General features: G+C 38.3%; 1 protein-coding gene across 6 annotated transcripts in view; it reads left to right on the top strand.

The window, feature by feature from the left end:
- LOC127071960 (uncharacterized) overlaps window positions 1-22,997 on the top strand; it is a 269,111-nt gene that overhangs the window by 142,283 nt on the left and 103,831 nt on the right. For 4 of the 6 annotated variants that reach the window (XM_051011837.1, XM_051011839.1, XM_051011838.1 and 1 more), the window contains one exon: window positions 9,772-9,840. The exons of the other annotated variants lie outside the window; for them this stretch is intronic. In XM_051011837.1, coding sequence (XP_050867794.1) covers window positions 9,772-9,840 — 69 coding nt within the window. The remainder of the gene's footprint in view (window positions 1-9,771; window positions 9,841-22,997) is intronic. 6 annotated transcript variants of the gene reach the window in all.

Raw genomic sequence — 22,997 nt, 5'->3', positions numbered from 1 at the left:
ATAAATGGAGAACGATAAATAACAATGATCGTGAATGTCAGTGAATTTGTTTTGGTGTTTCGTTGGAAGTAAATAAAAAAAAGAAAAAAACGGAATGATTTTCTTGCGAGATAAGTGCACGTTGAGTATTATCAGCCGATGATAAACGGGATTACTCTGTGAAAAGGGCTCTTCGTCGAAGGCGAATGGACGACGTTGAATCAGTCAACCAACCACCGGTAATTCTCCTCGTAAAGCTCTTATAATGCCACTCGATTCGATTAAAGTCAGGGAGAAGCCTCTCCGTGGCAAGCTAGCTTATCGCACGCCTACCGAAGATGCGATTGACGGCTCGCCTTGTCGTTTATTACCTTGCATTTCTACGCACACATGTTAGTTACACGTACACGTACATATATATATATATACACAAGATGTTTTTGTTGGATCTTACGGTAAAATTTTTTTCAACGAATTCTCGCGATAGAATAAATCGGAACAAGAGTAAATATTTCATTTAGCCTTTTTTTTTATGTATGTATAAAATAATTATTAATATACGCTATATCCGATTAACTCAAATATCGTAAATTTATTTGAAGGAATTAATTTGATTTCTTAAATTCGAAAATTATCATATATATATATATATATATATACGTGTGTGTGTGTACGTGATAACATCTACGTTGGAGTAGATCAGTGGTTCTCATTCGCTCAAGGATATATAACATTGTGTAATATTATACCAAGTGGAAATTACGAATTATACGGACGAGTCGAGGGCGTTGAGGAACGACTGAGATGTTATATAGTCGATAAGAACAATCGTCAAACGACGTTTTCAATAATCGAAAATACATACGTACGTACGTAAGTAAGTATGTAAGTAAGTAAGTAAGTAAGTATGTAACTTCGACGATCGTCGCAAGATGTAGAACAAAAGAGATTACAAATTCATTAACTCTTCTAAGAATAAGATACATGTAATAATGGCGCTGATAACACCGTTTATATTGGAAATAATCGAAGACGTTAACGATAACGATTAACAAGAGGTATATAATGAAAAACATGACGTGGTTAGTCAACAATAAGACGAATAAAGACGTAGGATTTTTTGTGTTATTCCATTTGATAAAAAATATTTCGTAGATATTGCAGATACTTACAAATATATAGATAAACAGATTGATCGTTAACGATACGATGTTTAACAGAAATGATTAGAATTTTTACTTAGATAATCAATAAATATATGATTAAAAAAAATATATATATATAAATATATGTATTATAGGCTCTTTATAGACTACGTAAACTTTATGCTATAAATTATTAATCAATAATACGATATACTATATATAAACTGTAAAGTGTACTACTATACAATTACATAGCATGTACTTTACAATACATTTCGTATTCGTATAGAAATATTCTAATAAATACAATATCGATCGATTTATAATTTATTATTACGATTAATTTGTATCGTTTATAATCGATAGTGCCTTCTCGTTTCTTTTCTACGTCAATTTTTTTCCCTTTTTTTTTCGCTCTCTCTCTTTTTTTTTTAAATATATAACATCGCAAAGATTTTAAAAAATACATGAATCCTTGGGACACGTTCGACCTCTAGCGCATACATACTTACCTACCTACCTACCTACATACATACATACGTAAATACATTCATAAATAAATACATATATCATACACGTATACATATATAGCTACGTATGGACATATATAGGAAAGGTCTCTGAGGTGCCGAGAGAGAAGGCTCTTTTCGAGGAAATAATTGCGGAACACGAGCTCTAGCTGGCCCTCCGCACCGGCATTTAATGACGGTATTCACAACGCGTACTACGGACAGTCGTTATCCTCGATTTATGGGCCGGTCTGCTCTGAATCCTTATGCGGCGTTTGGCTAGTTGGGTAGGTAGCGGCCGGATAGGGGTGCGGTGGAGAAAGAGAAAGAGGTGCTGATGGTGGTAGTGGTAGTAGTCGAAGATGGTGGGGGTGGAGGTAACTGTGAGAGTCCGGTATGGTCGTTACTCTCCATTTAGAGTGGCGCCTCCATCGAGATCAATTTCAGTTGATCGTCATGGGGCCACGGTGCCACGAATAGAAACTGTCTCTCTTTCTCTCTCACAACACACACACATACATACATTATTCCTGTACAGAGTTTCTCGACCCTTTTTTCTACACCATATGGAATCTTCGCTCTTTGAAAATTCCTTTCGCTAGTTCCTTATACCAGTTTATCTAAATTTAACTTAATGCACGTACGAGTCAGATATCAAACAAATTACACTTGTTAGATTATTCGTTCAAATCTAGAAAACGTGTCAAAGTAAATTTTCTTTCTCTCCCTCTCTCTATCTCGTTTTCTTCTTTGACTTACCTTTCACGGAGTTGTGAAGAAATCATTGGCTCTTTTAAAACCGAACGTGCGAGACTCGACGCTTTAAATGCACGTCTGGAATTCTTAACGAGATCGAAACTTTAATTACTGTTATCTCTCTCTCTCTCTCTCTCTCCGTCCTCCCTCTCTTTCCCTCTCACTCCCTCCCTCTCTCTCTCTCCCTCTCTCCCGTTTTCTTTCTCACACGTTCGTCGCAATATAAAGTAGTGTATGCCGATCGAGCGCTCTTGAAACACCTTGAACTCGAAAGTTCCAAGGACGACCGAACTTGCTCGTTTTATCGACGACTCCCATAATTCTCATCGTCGTCATCATAATCATCGGCATCGTCATCGTTATAGCGATTGGCCGTTATTATGGACGAATACTTTTGGTCGCCATTTTGGTTGCATATATTTTTTTTTTTTTTAATCCTTCGATCATACCGTTTTTTTTACACTTCTTTTTTCTTTTTCTTTTTCAAGTTTTTATTTTTATATAATTTTCTCTCTCTCTCTCTCTCTCTCTCTCTCTTTCTCTCTCTGTCCTTCCCCCCCCTCTCTCTCTTTCTTTTTCAAGCGAATCGTATCTAGTTTCCATAATATATGTGTATTTTACGATAGACTTTCCAAGGAGCGTAACATGGTTACGTAATACCTCTCGGAATGCTCGGCTAATAATGGCATGAATATGTAACGCGTGCATGCCCCAGTATCGACACGTGCGCCTTATTTTTGTACATACGCGTATACCCCACATACATACATACATACATATATATATACGTATGTACATACTTATATATGCAGCGAACGAGCGAAAGAGATAGATAGATATAGATAGATAAATAGAGAGAGAGAGAGAGAGAGAGAGAGAGAGAGGAGGAGGAGGGGGAGGTACGATCGAAGAACGATAGAAATTATTGAACACGTACCTGAAACATACTTCTTCCGTGTGAGTTTCCCTTTCACCTAAATATCTGAACTTGCTAGACGATTTTAAATGAATTTTCTTTTGCTTTTATTTTTCTTTCTTTCTTTCCTCTTCTTCCAACGTATTAATCGTCCAGACATTTAAACGACTCGGATAGAAACATAGGACTTAGCTTGGATTATTATACTTCGTATTAATTCTTCGTATCATAATACAGAGAAAGAAATTTTAGAAGAATTAAACAAAATTGAAACGATTAAGTGAGATTAAGAAAAAGAGGAAGAAATTAAAAGAGTAAAATAAAAGAAAATAGAAACGAAGGGGAACCGAGTGGAATAATTCGAAAAATTGTAATGGAAGATAGGCGAGATAATGCGAAAAATTTCTTTTCCCTTTTAATAGCAACAAAAATGTTTACCATCTTTCTTTCTTCCTCTATTTATATGTCTCTCTCTTTCTCTCTTTCTCTCTCTATATATATATGTATATATATATATATATACACATCTCTCTCTCTTTCTAAAAGAGCACGAGACTTCATTTAATTAGGCAACGTAAACATTTACCAGTCGTCCCTCCTCGTCCTTGTCCCTACTGCTCGCTCACTCGTCATTGTTATTCCTTCTATCTTCTCCAGACTTTCTCGAGGGTCCAAGAGAAAATTTATCTCAGAGGTCCTTCGTCAGTGTTAACGTTCACTCTGCTTGCCAATGTTTAAGTTCACCTACGTATATACGTAAGTATCTGCGTAGCTAAGTACTTAAGTATCTAAGTAATTACGCGTTTCACAACGAGTTTCTTTCGTTTCTCATTACGATAATAACGTGGAAATAAAAAAAAATTAATGGTTTCGAACGAGACGTACGTTCGCGAGAAAATATTTGTTATATTAAAAGAAGAGGCTGGATAGAAGAATAGAAGAGAAGGGACCGTAAACGCGAAACGAAACGCGTAAGCGTAAAATCAAACGCGTACGAGGACCAAGCATGTATCGTTATCGATAAATATTCTTCGTCTTACTTAAATCGTTATTATTTAAACGTCGTCACGTCGTCGAATATTTCCGGTCCGATAATATCCTTGTTAAAATGAAAATAATATTTGATAGTAATAATAGTAATAATAAGCAGACACGATTTGAATAGATATAGATATATATATATAGTAGGGTAATCGTCGACGTGTTAAAAACACGACTTTTACGTTATAAATCATATATTCGTATCTACACATCTATGTATCTATGTGTAATACTTACGTTACGTAGTTGCGTATCTGTGTATATCTAGGTATCATAAATAAATGTTAAACTCGTGCAGAAGGTGCATCGGAAAGGAGTTGTACGAATTTAGAACACGCAACCGCGTGTTCTAAGTAGTCAAAGCGTAACGTTCTCTCGTGTAGCGCCGCGATTAGACACGCCATAGACTTCTTAGAAACCGGTTTTCGCCATCCTCATTTCTACTTCCCTTTTTTTTCTCTTTCTTTTTTTTCTGTTTTTTTTTTTCTTTTTTCTTTCTATCTATATCTCTCTCGCTCTCGCTCTCTTGGATCTTACCATCCCCATCGTTTTTATTTTATTTTATTTTTTTTTATATTTTTTTTTCTTTCCCCACCACTCCACTCTCCTTTTGCGAATCGACTTTAAAGCGAAACGAGTGAAACGGGAAATCGTTTGGTTTCGAGTGGGGAGATGCTGCTGAATTGAGCTTGCTACTTGCAGAAGAAGAACAGTTTCCTTCCTCTTCGACGCGACAATCCACGGACTTTCACCCTTACGTAACTTCCTGAAAATCTGATACCCTTTGTTCTTACTCCAGATGAAACTTTGTAAATGAGTTGAATTTTTATATTGTAATATAAACTCGACGGGAAATGGGTCGGTCGCATTATTTTATCTTCGAGATATTTTATTAGAGAAAATTATTAGCGAACGTTTCCTTTTTCTTTTTCTCTTTTTTTCTCTCGTTTTCTTTTTTTTTTTTTTCTTTTTTGGATCGTTGAATTTACTCCACAAGATAAAGTAAATCCGTCGTAAAAATTTTGCGCAATCTACGTGCGTCGTAAACCCATTTTTCTTTCTTTTTTCTTTTCTTTTTTTTTTTTTTTAATATCTCACGATAACTGCGTTTTTTTTCCATCTTTCTTTTCTTTCCTTTACAGCAAACGTCTTCGATTGGCCGTTTCATTCGACGATGTAGGACAAAGTGGCCATGAAGCGGCCACTTTTTTTTTCTTTTTCGGGGAAAGTTAATATAATAAAAACGCGAGCTTACAAAAGCGTATGTTATCTATATTTCGAAGTATGATATTAACGAGAGAAATTTTGATAAATGATAGGGGGAAGGACACGTGGGAAATGTGAAAGAATTTCGGGTAATCCAATTAAAACGGAATAATCGTATCGATTAAATCGAAATAACAGTATCGTCATCTTTCACCTTTCACCCCGGACCTTCACGTTACAAAAAAGAAAAGAGAGAGAAGTAAAGAATCGATTCAACGTGAATTAAAAAAAAACTGATAGATCGATCGATCGATCTAATAGATCTCTCGATCCGTTCGTCGTTCATTACACAGTCCGCGAGTCGATATGCACAGTTAAAAGTAATAGTAATGCTAGACGTTTATAAAATAAAAGTTAGATGATTAGGGAGGAGTAAAGAGGAGAAGAGAGGAGAAGAGAGGGGAAATGGGAAAGGGAAACAGATGAAACGATTTGGAAGGGGTCAGTGACAATCGTGTTGTGTGTATCCACGATAACGAAGAGTCGGTCAGAACGTCCTCATTAGCGTAATTAAGTCGAGCGATCCTGCAGCGAAGAGTATCTTTACCTCTCTCTCTCTCTCTCTCTCTCTCTTCTGGTTTCTCTAACGTATGATGACAAAAAGAGAGAAAGAGAGAGAGAGAGAGAGATAGAGAGATAGAGAGAAAGTACGTACTAGGAAAGAAGAGATTCAACGTGTAAGTGAAAGAGGGGAAGAAGAAGAACGGCCCTCTCTCTGCTAGAATAGAGAGAGAGGGAAGCCTTCGGCACACTCACCGAGTCTCGGTGGTTCTCTCGAAGGCAACACAACCGGTTTTTACAGAGTTGGGTACGTTCGTCGTAACCGACTCTCTCAACGTGTCCACACATAGTCATTATACCTACGTCGAGCTCTCTATCTCTTCTCTACTCTCTCCCTCCTTCTCTCCCTCTTCTCTCTTTCTCTGTCTATCTATCTATCTATCTATCTATCTCTATCTTACCCCTCTACCATCCTTCCTTCCTTCTACCCTTCTTCCATCTCCGTCTATCTTTGTATGCGTTCGTGGGCGTGTACGCACCAGTATTCGTTGTAGAGGGGACTAAAAGAGAGAGAGAGAGAGACGGATAGATAGGTATAATGAGAGTACGAGAGAGAGAGAGAGAGAGAATGAGTGAGGGAGAGAGAAAGAGAGGGGTAAGAGAGAACTGCGGCGGCCTAGCTTGTGACTACTTCTTGAATAATGCATGCCAGCCGCGAGCCCACGCTACGATACTATATACGAAGATGCCAGACAGGCTACTCGGAATCGTACGCTTGTATGTATCTATATGGGCACACGAACGGTGACGGTAAATGGAAAGAGAGTGAGAGCGAGAGAGAGAGGGTGATGTAGATAGCCGATATGTATTAGATCCTTTATACAAGTGCGTAGGCTTGGAATCGTATATATGCAAGTGCTAGTTTTGTGCTTATAGTGTGTGTGCGTGTCCGTGTGCGCGTGTGTGACTATGTACCTCAATCTGTCTGTCTATTTATCTATCTATCTATCTATCTATCTATCTATCTATCTATCTATCTATCCATCTATCTATCCATTAGGTTCGAGTTGAGCGTACAAGAGTTTGTATATCGTACATATGTAAGGTTGTTACGCTTGCAAGAGAATGTATCATTGCGATGAATGATACGATTTTCGGGATTTATCCTCGATCGTATCGATCTCCTTTTTCTTCTTTCTTCTTTCTTTTATTTGTCTTTTATTTATTTAATTATTTTTTAATACTCTGTCTGTGACGTCGTGTTAATTTGAAGTCAGACGAAGTTGTATGATTTTTTTTTTTTTTTTTTTTATTATTATATATAGTATAGTTTAGTAGTAATATTTCATTCATCTTGAACGATTTTTTCTTTCATTTTTTGGAAAAAAAAAAGAAAGAAAGGAAGAAAGAAAAAGTAGGAGATGGGTTTACAGACGATTGATTTATTTTTTCAACGCGACTACTTTGAAATTCAAGTACATGTTTATAAAATTGGATCAAACGATTTATATTTACTTGCTTTGCCAGACATTTTCTCTTCTTGGAGTATCTTTGTTTTTATTAACTTTTTCCTTCTTCTTTTTTTTTATTTTTTTTTTTAATTTTTTTAACTTGATCGATATCGAGAAAAAGTTAATATTCGAGTATAGTTTTTGATAATCTCTTTTCGATAGTTCGTCGAAGTTACAAAGTTTCTCTCAAGGTTGTATATATGTGTATGTTTGTATGTATGTACGTGTAGTCAACGAGAAGTCGAACTTCCGAGTGGACTCTTTTTCTCTCGTTTTTTTTTCTTTTTTTTTTGCCTTCCCCCTTAAGAAGTTCTTGGCCCCTAGAACGAAAGTACTTTCTCGGATAAATGTGGTCAGTTTTCTCTATGGATGTTGGGATAACTAAGAACACGTTACGTGAAATTAATTCTGACATATTTCGATCTAATAAGGACTAAACTTTGTTAACGCGTTGTCAACCGTCTAGACTAACGTAATTAATTATCTCGAAATATCGTTCTAATTGCTTTTAATACGTGACCGTTGTTTATAACGAATTTGACAAATGATTAAAATATGTAGAGAGTGAGTCAGTCGGTTTAATCGATTCGAATGATCATTGAATATTTCGCTTCGGCGCTTTTATGGGAAAGTCTGATCGTTCTGGAGTCGACGGTGACGTTATATAAAAAATATATATATATATAATTAATAAAATAAAAAAGTGTATACGTATAAGTAGTAATAATTCGATAAGACAAAAATCTAATACCAAAGTGTCGGTTTACTTCAGAAAATTTTTTTTTCAAACGCAAAGAATAATCCATGAAATTTAATGTCGGTTAGTCATGTTTGAAAATTAATTATTTATTATAAAAATATATCTTCAAGCGTGATTTTTCGTGTCATTAAAGAGTGTCATTAGAGTTATCGAGATAAATAAATTATGAAATGAAAGCGTTAATTTTAATATCACCATGAATTTTAATTATCGATGAGTTACAACGGAAATAAATTTTCCAAATAAGAATTATTAATCGTTGCGTAGGAGACTTTTAATTTTATACTATTTCTACGTTTATTTACGTAATTGACAATTTTTTGTTTCGCTATCGTTAAAGACTCGAAATAATTTATTAACAAATTATGAAATAAAATCATTATAAACGTCATCATAAATTTTAATCATCGATGAATTATAATAGAAATGAACGTTCTAACTAATAACAATTATCAATTATTATACAAGAGACATCGATTTTTTACAGTTAATACATTCATTCGCGTTATCGTCAATATTTTATTCTACATCATCACAGTGACGATTGACAGTTATTCCATGACAAATTATAAAATATAAAAATCATTACGATTCAACGTCACGTATCAACGCAATATCAATCGTCCATTGATGATCACCATGAACTCCCATTGTGGAGCCAATTATCCCTGTTGAATCTTTGAAATAAAAAAATAGGAGAAGAAAAACGAAAAAAACATTTATAAAAATAAAATAAACGATATCTCTCAACCAAACGATAGTCTAGGAAACAACACGAATCGAATTTGCAATTCGCGAAAGCGAGGTTAAACTTCTCTCTAATAATCTCGAATCTCGTGGGAGCGAAACGATTCTCGCGTGTAACGGTGCATAAGGTAAAGGTATGCTTTCGCACTTTCTCGCGATTGAAGTCGAGTCGAGCGATCATCATCGCAGTTAACGTTCTCTTCCGTTCGAGAGTGTGAGCAAGATCAAAGCGAGTAGAGAAATAGAAAAAATACAAAAAAGAAGAAGAAGAAGAAGAAGAAGAATAGTTCGTGAAAAGAAACTCTCGAAAGGAAGAGCTTCGTGATGATCTTTTTCTATGTCATGCTATATCGCACACACGTACACGCACACACGCACACACACATCCAACACAGAGGAAGACACATTTTCACCATATTTTACAAAAGAAATCAGATCGATCGATATCGGATTATTTATAACATTTTTTTCCTCTCTATCAAGATGAAAGTCAATCGAAATTGATTATAATTGAAAATACAAATTTACATGTGCATTATTATTATTACCATTACTATAAGTTTGTAACATACATACAATAACCAATAACGTTATGGATTTGGTCTAATGAATTTTTTTTTCTCTTCTTCTCTGTTCGCAGGTAAGAAAATTATTCAGAATGATTCACCGAGCAAACTTTCGAGCGAGACGGACAAACGGCAGACGTCTCGTAAGTCACTTTAACAATCTTTTATCGAAAGTAAAGGAGGAGATAGAGATAGAGATAAAGATAGAGATATAGTTATAGAGGACCTATGTATATATAGGATTTACATTTCGGTATGGTTCAGTAGGTATTGAAGTCTCTCACAGCCTTGAAATAACTTGAGACCGCTGAAGCTTATCGAATTTCGCCGATGATGCTGGTGCAAAGTGTAACAGTATATCTTCCGTGCATCATCGTTTCTAACTCTACCGTTTCCTCTCTTTCTCCTCCACCACCACCACCACCACCACCACCACCACCATCATCACCACCATTACTACTACCACCATTACCATCGCCGCCTACGTTCCTCGGAGTCAGTGAAAAAAGATGCAAACCTTAGCTACTTTCAGTAACCGTCCAGGAAGCCGCAGTAGAGTCCGATAAAAAAGAAAAAGAAAAAAAAGAAAAGAAAAAGAAAAGGACATTCTGCTTTATCAGGAACGAAAGTTGATAAATGATAGTAGGGAAAGAGAATCGTGTCGACGTCGGGCGTACTAAGCTGTAAAATGAATCCTGCCTAACGCAATTGATTTTTTGTTCCCCCCCCCCCCTTCTCTCTCTCTCTGTCTTTCTTTTTTCCATTATTTTTTTTATCTGCGTTGTGACGTCACGACGTTTTTTAAGATTATTCATCCTCGAAACACACGGAATGTGTGTTTCATCGAGAAAAAATTCGATGAATTTAACATCGATGTTATCAATCGATAGGAGAACGTGTGTATGAGTGCGTGTGGAAATGATCGAGGAAACGATGAAAAAAAAAACAGAAGAAAAAAAGAAAGAAAGATTTCCGACAATGGCTACTAGCAAGAGTGGTTAAAGCAAGCGTGGACGAAACCAGCTGGCCGGGTTCTTCGAGTTTACACGATGGTGATAAATTATTTATCTCGCTTCGTCTGGCTGCTTGCCAAGATCTCCCGTCGTCTTGGGTGTATCTCTCTCTCTCTCTCTCTCTCTCTCTCGCTTTGGAACATCCACCGGTTATCCTATTTATACGTCAACTCGAGACTAAGAACCAAGTCCAGTATTTCCCATCTTCGTAGAATTCGTTGAGTTCTTTCTTAACAGTAAAACTATCAAACTATTATATTCGCGTGTGTTCGTATGCGTGCATGAAAAAGTTTAAATGCATCGATAAAAGGTACTTGGATAAAATAAAAAGTAGACATTTTTACGAGTGCAGTCGACGTTAGTGTTAATAAAGGAAACAGTGCAAAAAAAAGAAGAAAAAAGATGAGAAGGAAACCAAATATATTATTAATTAATGATAAATAATATGTATTATTGTTAATCATACGTACACGTACGAACGCATATTTACGATGATAACGTAATTTAAAAAAAAATTCGATAATAAAAAGAAAAAAGAAAAGAAACCTTACAAAGTCGTGCATCAATTTCCGAATCGACGGATTTATCGTTAGAATTAATATCTTTCAATTAAATTCCTATGTACTATGCAATTATTATCATTGTATAATAAGATAGATACTCTCCGAAGAACGAACTTCAAAATCAATTCGGAAATATAGTTATCATTTTCTCTCTGTATGTATGTATGTATGTATAATATGTACACACTTACGTACATATATACGTATTTACGTATATACGTATTTCTCTGTGCGCGTTCTACAAGTTTACGTGTACGGTCACGCGAAGCTCAAGAGAGAATCTGGGTTACGGTACGCTCGATAGAAATTGAGGTTTCCATTGGAACTAGTTTAGAAACGCAATTCCATAGAACTCGCTCGATGATCCTTTGGATGACGTGCACTCCATATTTCCTTTCGATCGAACGAAATCATTATGACGATCATTAACCATTATTATTATAACGACGACGACAACGACAACGACGACGATGACGACGACGAAGATGATGATGATGATGATGATGATGATAGTGAATGATGATCATCGTGATCAACGAACCTTTCGCTTTCGATCGGAACAATGCCACTCCTTCGTTATTTCTCGGACTCGATTCTCGGTCTTTCGAGACTCAAGAAAATGTTGTTGAGAGGAAATGTTGCTGAGAGTTCGTAGAATCGACGTAGACTATTCTGCCGGCGTGTTCATCTCATCGGTCGTTGCATTCAACGTGGAAGAGAGAGAAAGAGAGAGAGAGAGAGAGAGAGAGAGGGAGAGAAGGGATTGAGTGACTGAGAGAATGTATATGTATCTGTACATGTGTGTGCGTGTAAGAGAGAGAGAGAGAGAGAGAGAATCTGTTCCTTCAAGCGCACTCTCGCATGGCGCTGCTGCCCACGAACGTTATACCTCAATTACTCGACTCGGTGTATTGATCCGGCGGTTTGCAGTCCCACGCTTTGCAGTCGCCCGTCTAAGCGGCCTTCTCTCTCTCTCTCTTTTTTTTCAACCTCTCCCTCGAGTCATCTCCCTCTTTCTCTTTCTCTTTTCCTCTAACGTCGAACAAACGCACCCTTTCGAGTCCCACTCGTACGAGAGCGCGAAGAGAAATTCCATGCGAAATTCATTAAAGGAGTCTCAAATGCAAAAATCTATCCTTCTTTTCTTTCTCTGAGATGAAAAGAGAGAGAGAGAGAGAGAGAGGTAAGAAGTAGGAGTAGATGGAAAGAGGTTGAGGGTTGACTATAGAGTCGGAAAAAAAGAGTAGAAAAAAGAAAAAGATATCATAAAAATAAAGAGAGAGAGAGAGAAAGAGAGAGAAAAGATTGTTATATCAACGACGTATAATACGTATAATACGTTTGTGTGTTTGCGTTTCGTTACGTCACGTACAGGGAAATGCATGGAGTCTCGACCCTGAGACACGTGGAATGGCGGAGTTGCGAGGAACGTCTACTATATATGTGTATATATATATATACTCATTTTATATATATATGTATAAGTGTATATATGCATGTATACATATATACGCGCATTTATAGGTATATATAAACATTACGGGACCGCGGCAATTATCCGGGACTTTCCTTTTGCACCTTGCCTCTCGTTCTCTCTCTTTCTCTCTCTCTCTCACTTAATCTCTCTTCTCTCTCTCTCTCTCTCTCTCTCTCTGTCTCTCTCTCTGTCTCTGTCTTTTGTATATCCCATATTATCAGGCAAAAGAGAGAAGCACAAGTTTCTCCTTCTCCCTTCAACACGGCAGTTCTTCTCGTCCGTCGGAGAAACGAGATACGAACCACGGTTGTTGCCTTTAAGCTGCACTCGTGCGTGCACAGGATTGCAGTGAGAGAGTTGTCCAAGTAGAAGAAGGAAGGAAATAGTGAGTGAGTGAGTGAGTGAGTGAGTGAGTGGGATAGAAGGGAGATTGTGGAGAAGAAGGTGGTTGTGGTGGTGGTTGTGGAGGTTGAGGAGGAGCTGTTGGAGAAATAGGAGTGGAGGAGGGAGAGGAGGAGGAGGAGGAGGAGAAGGAGGAGGAGGAGGAGGTTACAACCGGGGTTTAATGAAACTAGTCGAGGTCCGTCAAACCGGTTGAGCTGGTTCCCTACGTTTGCCACGTCGTCCTCTCGTCGTTCTGCTACTCCCTCTTATCTTCCTAAGAGAGAAAGAGGGAGATGGAAGAGGATTGGTAAGAGAGGAGAAGAGAGAGCCAGAACAGGGCTGTCGACCTCTCTCTTTCTCTCTCTCTCTCTTTCTACTTGCTTCTCATACAACAACCATTTCGCTCTTGTACAATACTCTCGAAGCTGCATATCCGAAGCACAGATCGCCTGACTCTCCTATCTCTCTCTCTCTCTCTCTCTCTCTCTGTCTTTCTCTGTGTACGTGTTTGTGTGTGAAATCCCCTTAACCGAGAGAATACACCCACGGCGACTGGGACGAGAATTATGGGGGAGAGGAGGAGAAACGGAGACTCGATGTATCCGCCCCTGTTTGATAGTCCCGTCGTGATATAAACTCACTGGGGAACCCACCCTCCTATCTCTTTCTCTTTCTATCTTTGCACTATACAGAAAGAGAAAGAGAAAGAGAGAGAGAGAGAGAGTTCGATGGAAGGAGATAAAAGCAGCAGAGAGGAAGAGAAAGCATTCTCGAAGTTTGTTTCGTCGATGCATACGATGGTATGCGTCTACTCGAGTGTGTCTCTCTACCGCTGTGTTTCCTGTGGAATGCGTGGGTGGATATCGTTGTATGTATACGTTGCACCTTAAGGGTGCGCCATCTCCTGACCCACTCGATGGGATCATCGGCCCTTTTTACCTTTTCTCTCTATCTCTCTCTCTCTCTCTCTCTCTCTCTCTCTCTCTCTCTCTGTATCTCTCTTTGAATTCCTTTTCTCCTTCCTTCCTTCCTTCCTTCCTTCCTTCCTTTCTATCTATCTATGTTTCTTTCTTTCATTATTTATCACTTTATTTCTTTCTTCCTTCCTGCCTGCCTGCCTGCCTGCCGCCTGCTTGCCTGTTTGCCTGCTTGCTTGCCTGTCTATCTCTCTTTAACTCCACGCTTTTACTAGTCATCCACTCTTCCGCTTATTCCAGACACGTTTCTAGGTGAACGTTATATTCGAAAGAGGAAACCGACGAAATAGCTAAACGTTCGTTAAATACATAATCTTGATTGGTCGTTTAAGAATATGCGAGCATGGCAACTGATAATGGATAATTGGATAATCAAGATCGTAATAATTCTTGAAATTTATTCGATAACCCGGTGAAAGATTATTTTTATTCATGGTTATATCATATTCGGGTAATGCGATTTTGCGGTAGAACTTTGAGGTTTGAGGTTGTAATCGTTTGAGATACGATGTCAGTTTATACTCAATGAAATCTCTCAATTTTGTAAACACACACACATACACATATAACTTCTCCGTTATCCTTTCTCTCTCTGATACATCTCCGTATATGTATATGAGTGCGTGCGCACGTATGGGACAAACAATTTGCATAAGTATCGCACTATATATCCTCGAGTTTATTAAAAAAAAAAAAAAAAAATACTTGAGGTTAGACGTTGATCGAGAATGTGACCAATGACAATGAGGTTGATCGTAAGGTCACTGGATGAGAAGGCTCTCGATTTTGTAGATACATCTTTTCTTTTTTTTCATCGTCCTTTCTCCCTTCGATACATCTCTTTCCTTCGTACATATATACGTAACGATTTACCAAGGATGCGTATATGGGGTGAGTAGAAAGAGACAGAAAAAGAAAGACAGAGAGAGAGAGAGAAAGAAAGAGAAAAAGACACGTGCATGTACGTGCTTGGCATCTCGTTTAAATTCTCTCTCTCTCTCTTTCTCACTCTCTTTTTATTCTTTTTTCTTCTCCTTTTTTTTTCTTTTCTTTCTCTGTCTCTCTCTCACTCTCTCGAAGAGAGACATGACTAGCTTGCCGAGTACGGCTATCCGCTATGCGTCGACGGCCCACCTAGATGAAAGCACAATGACTCACCAGCTTCGAGGAGAGTCACGGAACTCGCCCTTCGTACACCTTCGCTTCCGGACACGATCGATTCCGATGATAGTTTTACTCCTTTGACGATAGTACTAGATATAATATTCCTAGTCCATTCGATATCTTCGACTTCGAGCAATTCGTATGAATATACAATATATATGTATGTATGTATGTATGTATTGTGTATCGTATGACGAAATAATTGGAAATAAGTGGAACTATCGAAACTATTGTTTCGAAATGATATCGCTTCGTAAATCTTAATATTTTGTACGACACGTTCGTTTATGTGATATTAAAAAAATTATAATCATTAGAAATTGTAATAACGAGAGGGAAGAAAATGAACGAAAGCAAAGATTTTTCACGTTGTAGTTAATTGTTCCGACATATAAACAAAAGTAAAAATATTTCTATTATTATTATCATTACTATTATTATCGTCGTTAATAACCTACCGACAAAGTGAAAGTCAAATAATCCAAACATTGAACCAGTTAAAAATACCTTACTCTTGTTTGTACCAATGGGAACAAAACAAAATTAAAGAAAAACGAAGAAGAAGAAAGAAAGAAAGAAAGAAAGAAAGAAAGAAAGATCTGCACTAGTATTAGAATTGTAATATTAATAGATATCTAATATTAGCCCTCGAAGTAAATGTCCAACTTCCGTACTTTCAATCATTTACGCATGATCGATCTCGTATACATACTCATGTATCATTGACTTGAAAGAAATAGGAATAAAATTTCATGAGAAAGAGACATATATATATACATACATACATACATACGTACATATACACAGATAGAAAGAAAGAGAGAAGATAGAGTTCGTGACCTCTCATCGTGAGACAGCAAGAAGACTTTCGAAAGAAGACGACCGGCTCATCTCTCTCTCTCTCTCTCTCTCTCTCCCTCATCTCTTATTCGAGAGTCACGCCGGGCCGGCGCTGGTCCAGAAAAAACAAAGGAGACCTTCCGGCGTCGGGACGCGACATTAAAGTGCTTCACGAGTTTCTATCCTCTTTCGTCTTTGGCTCCCACGTTGTTTCTTTCCTTCTCCAGGCCAAGAATAACGTTCTCTCTCTCTCTCTCTCTTTCTCTCTCTCTCTATCACTATCTATCTATACATCTCTTTCTATCTCTTTGGAACTCTTACTAGTAACACTCATAAGCGTTTGCCACCGCGAGGGTCAATTGGTCGTGACGTCACTGGCGCAACACAATAAAATGTAATGGAACGAAGCAACTTCGAGCCAGTGGATCGAGGCACGTGACCGTTTCCTGACACTTTACCAAGTCGTTCTTTACGATCTCTTTCTTTCTCTCTCTCTCTCTCTCTCTCTCTCTCTCACTCTCTTTCTCTTTCTCTCTATCTCTATCTCTTTCTTTCGCCTCTCCTTTATTCCTCTCTTCACGTCATCTTTTATACGATGCCAGGAAAGCTAAGTTTAACAGGACTCGCAATCGTCCCGTTACGTTTACGCTTCGTTCGTTGTACGTAGATATCCAATTATTATTATTATTATTATTGTTGTTGTTGTTGTTGTTGTTGTTGTTACTATTATTTTCTTTGAAGGTACTAGTTGCTTATTTTTCATTGTTTGAAGAAAACTAGCCTAGTCGAGAAAATACGATGATAAAGAGGGGAAAGGTATCAAACTGTCCATCCGAATTTGACAGAAAGAGAGAAAGAGAAAAAGAGATTGTTTCAAGGTCATTCAACAAGAGAAATACGGATCGATGCCTATCTTGTATTAGTTTTTTTTTCTTTTTTTTTTTTTTTTTTTTTAATATGATTACTTATTATTATTTTTTTCATAATAAGTTATCAAAATATCTTTTCTTTTTTTTTTTTTTTTCATTTTTATTTTCAGTAACGATAGAAACTCCGATCCAAGTTTTTGTTAACGTGATGTATAAAAATAAAAGAATAAAAAAAAGTGAAGTTAAAATTTGAAATTGAACGAATGCTCGTAGACAGAGAGAGAAAAATAATAATGGAGGGTCATCGTACCATGTATATACATGCACACACACACGCATATATATATATACATACATATACGTAAGTAAATATACGTACGCACGTATTTATATACTTAACTCAAAAATATTTCGTGCCAGTTCATTCTCCCCTGTTTCTTTTTCTCCCTTTTATATTTTTTTTCTTTTGTTTTCTTTCTTTTTCTCCTTCATTTTTTTTTTTAATACGAAAAATATGAGCAACCAATTACCACCGCGTTATATTTAAACGAGATAAACGAGAACCTGTATCAATTTCTTTTTTGGTTTTTTACAACGAAACATCTACGTACATATATATATATATATATATGTAATATATATATATATATATTTGTGTACACGCATGCATACGTAATTGACAATGCTCGAACACGATCCATCAAAGTCGAGTACGTAAGTACTCGAGCTTGTTGTCAAAATTTGATATTACAATAATCCTCGTGGAACAAGTTCTCTCTGCGTTATTATTATTCGACATATTCAACGCGGCACATCTTTCCCACTTTCGCTTTCTACATAATACACGATCGAAGCGTGTCGCTTTGCGAAAATAGATTATCGGTATAGAAAACCTTGAACTCGTCGAGGCTTAGGGAGAGGAGGAAAGGGGGGTGGATGGTCCGAAGAGGGGGAATCTACGTACAAAGTGGTCAGATATGATGCCCGTTAAATCACGTTCTTCATTCAGTAATCCGCGGGTTAAAGGGGGTTAACGGCTTTCGTTTTGCCTCTCGCTTGCGAACACTTCTCTATCTCTCTCATTCTCTCTTTCTCTATCTCTCTCTTTCTCGAGTTACACGTTTAACAAAGAAAGGGTAAAAGATAGGAGAACGCGTTTGTGAAGGAGGTAAAAGGTGGTGGTGTTGTCGATCCATTGTTTCTGAATTATTTATTAGTCGTAGTCCGTAGTCGTCCGCAGTCTGGATCGCAACGATTGAATGGTCAGTGACCGGATGTGACGTGCCTGCGGAGAACAAGATGGCCGGCCACGATAATTACTCGCGTGTTTACGACCGATAAAGCCTGAATGCCAGCTAGTCGAGAAGCCGCTTTTACACCAGTACCGTCCCTTTTCTGTCGGTTATTACGCTTCCCTTCTCGACCCCCTCTCCACCCCTCTTATTCTACTCCCCACCCAACCTCTCCCTTCCCTACCCTTTTTCTTCTTCGTACGTCTCCCTTCACACGTCCCTTTGGCACCTACAACAACACCTTTTCATCCTCGCAGCAACGCATTCTCGTTTATGTTCTCGTAATAGGAATTTTTATCGCAATTTAAAGCGTTAATCGACCTCCTCCTATTCTTCCTCATCCTCCACATCTCCCTCTTTCTCTCTCTCTCTCTCTCTTTTTTTTTCTATCTCATCCCTTTCCCCTTTTTCGACCAACCGATCGTGATAACGCAACGTCAACGACGAACACAAGGACGTATGGTGACGCTGCATCGTCACGTGGGTCGTCAGCGGCCACGTTTCGTGCAGGCAATTCTTTCTTTTCTTTTTTTTTTTTCTTTACTTCGAAACAACGCTAAAGAGCGAAATAGAGATAAAATGTAAGAAATTAGATCTTGTATACCAACGAAGGAATTCGTCACGTGTCGACCATACGGGATCATCTACTGTTTCTCTCTCTCTCTGTCCTTTTTCTTTCTTCTTCTCCCTCATTTTTTTTCTCCCTTTTCCTCGTCCCTTCTCAACCGACCTCGTAACATCTTCGAGGCGGGAGTTAAGAGAGCGAAAGCGTGAACGAGAGAAAGAGAGAGGCGGAACCACGATGAAGAGAGAAAAAGATCTCTGTCAGCCACGGTGGCCTGTTCTCAAAGACATCTCCGCACAGCTGCGCACGCCTTCTATTGTATCTTTACGACGTTGCTCGAAGTGAAGCAAGGACTTCTTCTTTCTCTTCTTCGTTTCGTATTCCGCGTTCTTCCCTTTTATGGAAAGGTTCACGTTCGTCTCTCCCTCGGACTCCTTTCCTTCTCTATCTCCTTCTAACCCCTCGAGCAAAGCAAAATTTTCAAGTACGTTTTCTATTTCTTATTTCTTTTTCTTTCTCTTTTTCTATTTTTTTTTTTTTTTTAATTTCGATAGTCCAAAAAATTTAGAGGATCCCGTATTATCCACTCGTACACCTGTTTTTCTCATTCTTCAGAGATTAGTATCGAATCCTGAGTTCAGACGTACGGGAAAGGACAAAAAAGGGATGGATGAAAAAATTCTTCTTGAGAAAAAAAATAAGTCCCAAACTTCTCTTTTCCCAATATTCTCGTTCGTCGTTTTCTCGACGAAATCGTTTCTCGAATTTTTAAGGGGGAAAAAAAAAATCGATCCTTCGATTGCGTTTTCTTCGAAATCGATTTTCTTTCCCTATCGACCTAGTTTTCTTCGATGTTAAGTGAACCCGTGTGTATTAAAATGACAGCTTTTCGAATAAAGCGTTCCAAATTCGTCGAAAATCAAATTGAAATATTCCCTTGTTGGTTAAGTACGTTGAAGCGCCATGCCAAATTTAATTCGATCGTTTGCCAAAGACGTTTTTTGGGTGAGGGAGAGAGAAAGGAAGGGGTAAAGAAAGGGGACGCCTCGTCAGCGCGATCAAACTTCCGTCAAAATCGACGATATAGTCGTTTTACGAGTAAATTAGGCACCCTGTGCCTACTCCATGAGCTACTCTTGGCATGAGGCCTGCCATATTACTGCTGCTGCTACTGTTACTGGTACTGTTGCTGCTGCTGCTGCTGCTGTCGAAGAGAGAAAGAAAATAGAAGAAAAGAAAAGAAAAGAAGAAGAAAACGAGTTGGTAGAGAAAAAAGAATGGAGGAGTTGGTAGAGAGACAGAGAGAGAAATCTGGCCGGTGTCCAAAACTTTTATTTCAACCACCCTCGCCGAGAATGGTTCAACCTCGTCCCGAATTCGTTCGAGTAATTCGCCATTTTTCTTAACTCGTGCGCGTCAACCTAACCGACTTCTTCTTTAACCGCACGACTGTTCGGTCTCCTCCATTTTGATTATATTTTATTTCGTTTCGTTTCTTTTCTTTGCTTCTTTTTTTTCTCTCTCTTACTTTTATCCTTTTCCTTTCATTTTTCTTTCTCATCTTTATTCTCATCTTTATTTTTATTTTTATTTTTATTTCTTCCTTCCTCTCCTCCTCTCTTCACTCCTCTCTTCCGTTTTCCTTTCGTATATTTCTTTCCGACGTCTTTTCGAAGTAGATGGAAAGAAGAGTTGGAGAGGGTGTGTGGGAGGGAGATGTAAGAGAGAGAGAGGGCAGTCTTATCATCAACGAAACGGAGCTGTGAACGTGGGAGACGTTGACGACGACTCTGCGAGAGATCGCTTTCGTTTTCGAAGAAAAAGAAAATGAAAGGAGATGCGAGAGAGAGAGAGAGAGAGAGAGAGAGAAAGAGAGAGGCCATCGAGCAGAAATAGAACGGCTCTAAAATAAGCATGGAAGACGAGACGCCACGCCAAATGAGACACCGCTTTTCGTGCGTCCATGAACAGTGTCTTTTGCGTTAGCCAACTCGTCGTTCATTCACTCGCCGAGTTTAGATTCTCGTTATCGTATCACCAACACTGCCATAAACTAATCTCCTTTGAAGGATACCATTTAATCGATTGATTACGCTTCCTTTAATGAAATATTACGTTTCGATTATTATCAGAGTTTATTGATATATGAATATCGATCGATAATGAATTATACTCCATTTTGGAAACTTGTTTCTTTTTCTTTTTTTATATTTTTTTTCTTTGTGTTTCTTTTTTCCGACGAATCGAATCGAACTTTTATTGGCTCGGTCAAAAGTGATAAATAAATTCGAAAAGATCGTGGAAGGATTTGCAGCCGAGTTATAAATCTTTACGACCCAATTTTTTTCTGTTTTTTTTTCCTTTTTTCTTGTTATCATAAGTCTTCATATTATAAGTCTTTTCTTTTAATAGTACAAGTTGTACCCAAGTTTCACATTATGCACTTGGCCAATATTGATTTTCGTATATATATATATACAAAAAAAATGCTAATGAATAAATAAAAAATAGGTATACAAAAATTATTAAAATACTTATAACTTGGAAGTAATATGGCGTTCTAGAGTGGTTAATTATCGGTATTCCGAAGAAATTTCCTATTCTCGGTGATCGGGCAAAGAGAATGTGAAGGAGAAATAGAGAGAGAGAGAGAGACAGATAATAGGAGTTGGGAGGGTTAGAGGGTGACCGATTTAAAGGGAACTCGTAAGGTAAACGAGAAACATTTCGGAAACTACGATCGATAGTTTGATCGAGTTTGCTTCGCGCGCGTTTATACGTGACTCCCAAACCATCTCAGGAGCAATAGATTCGATAAACGACACGACGTTGAACTTGCTCGCGAGTTGCGCGCGCGAGCAAGCGTGAGCGAACGACGAACGAGGGTGAACGTGAACGCGAACACGAACGCGTTCGCTCATCTTCTTCCCACCGAATGCACTTAATTAATTACCCTAATTGCCAAAGCACCATGGCCCCGTCGCATAAACCATTTCCGCTCGTATAAACCACCATGACTTTGCTGGTAGTGGATGGTGATGGACGCGTTACGTTGCCGAACATATAGGCATTACGAAAACTTTATCAACCTCGGTAACTTCGATTTCCTAGTACGTTCCTGGTTTTAATCAAACGTTTAATTGGATCTCGATTCTGTGATTGTTCGTTTACATAGTATTCGCATAGTTTGCAAGAAAGAAAAAAGAAAAAGAAAGATTTCCTACACAGATAAATCATATTCGGACGAACGAGACGCGCGTTTTTATCTGATTTTGTTTCTTTTATTCCGTCTTAAGGGAAGAGTCAAGAAAAGGACTGCTTCTGAAATATGCATTGCTTTTTCTAATCCATTATAAAAAAAAAAAAAGAAAAAAAAAGAAACAGAAAAAGAAGTAAAAGCGACTATCCTCGCAGTTTATTTTGACGAAACAACGTTTCACATTCGATCGGGACAAATGGAAGGTACAAACGATAGCCGAGGTATTCGTGTAAGAATGCGGAATGAGCTGCAATGGCGCCGTTCAATTAGATAGGATGTTACGCATGCGAAACGGGTCGAGGAGAGAAGAGGATAGTAGAAATGTCCGTGTGTTTGTTTCTCCACATACACACGCACACACATATGCGTTAGAGCAAGTAAGCGACCGAGCGAGCGAGCGAGAGAGAGAGAGAGAGAGAGAGATCAGGACAGGACGACAAAGCACACATATCCTAGGAAACTGTTGGATGGTCGTTGCGGATAGCATCGATGTTGTAAGCGCAGTCGCGTGTGGACGTTCATCGTCCTCGTCGTCCTCCTCGTCGTCGTGGTCGTCGTACGTCGTACGTCGAAAGCCTGCACAAATGCATCCCGCTACACGCATACACGCGCACGCACGAATACGAATACACGTACACACATGTAGACAGAAACGCAGGCGCAAATGCTCCTCGTGTATCCTCATCGGATAAACGCACCCCACGTATTCAACGGCGTTGCCCGTTGGAGTGCTTCTCCCCCTCCGGGTAATAACAGTAAATCCTGAGCAATAAATCCCTCTCCTCTGTCTCCCTATTTCCTTCTCTCTTCGTCTCTCTACCTGCTTGCCCCGCCCTCGCTTACTCCTCTCTCTCTGTCTCTATACGTATGTGTGCGCGCGTGTGTGTCTTTCTCTCT

This window comes from Vespula vulgaris, chromosome 24, assembly GCF_905475345.1.
Source record: "Vespula vulgaris chromosome 24, iyVesVulg1.1, whole genome shotgun sequence".
Taxonomy (NCBI): Eukaryota; Metazoa; Arthropoda; class Insecta; order Hymenoptera; family Vespidae; genus Vespula; species Vespula vulgaris.
Note: the sequence above shows the minus strand (reverse complement) of the source record. Positions and strands in the feature narration are given on the sequence as shown.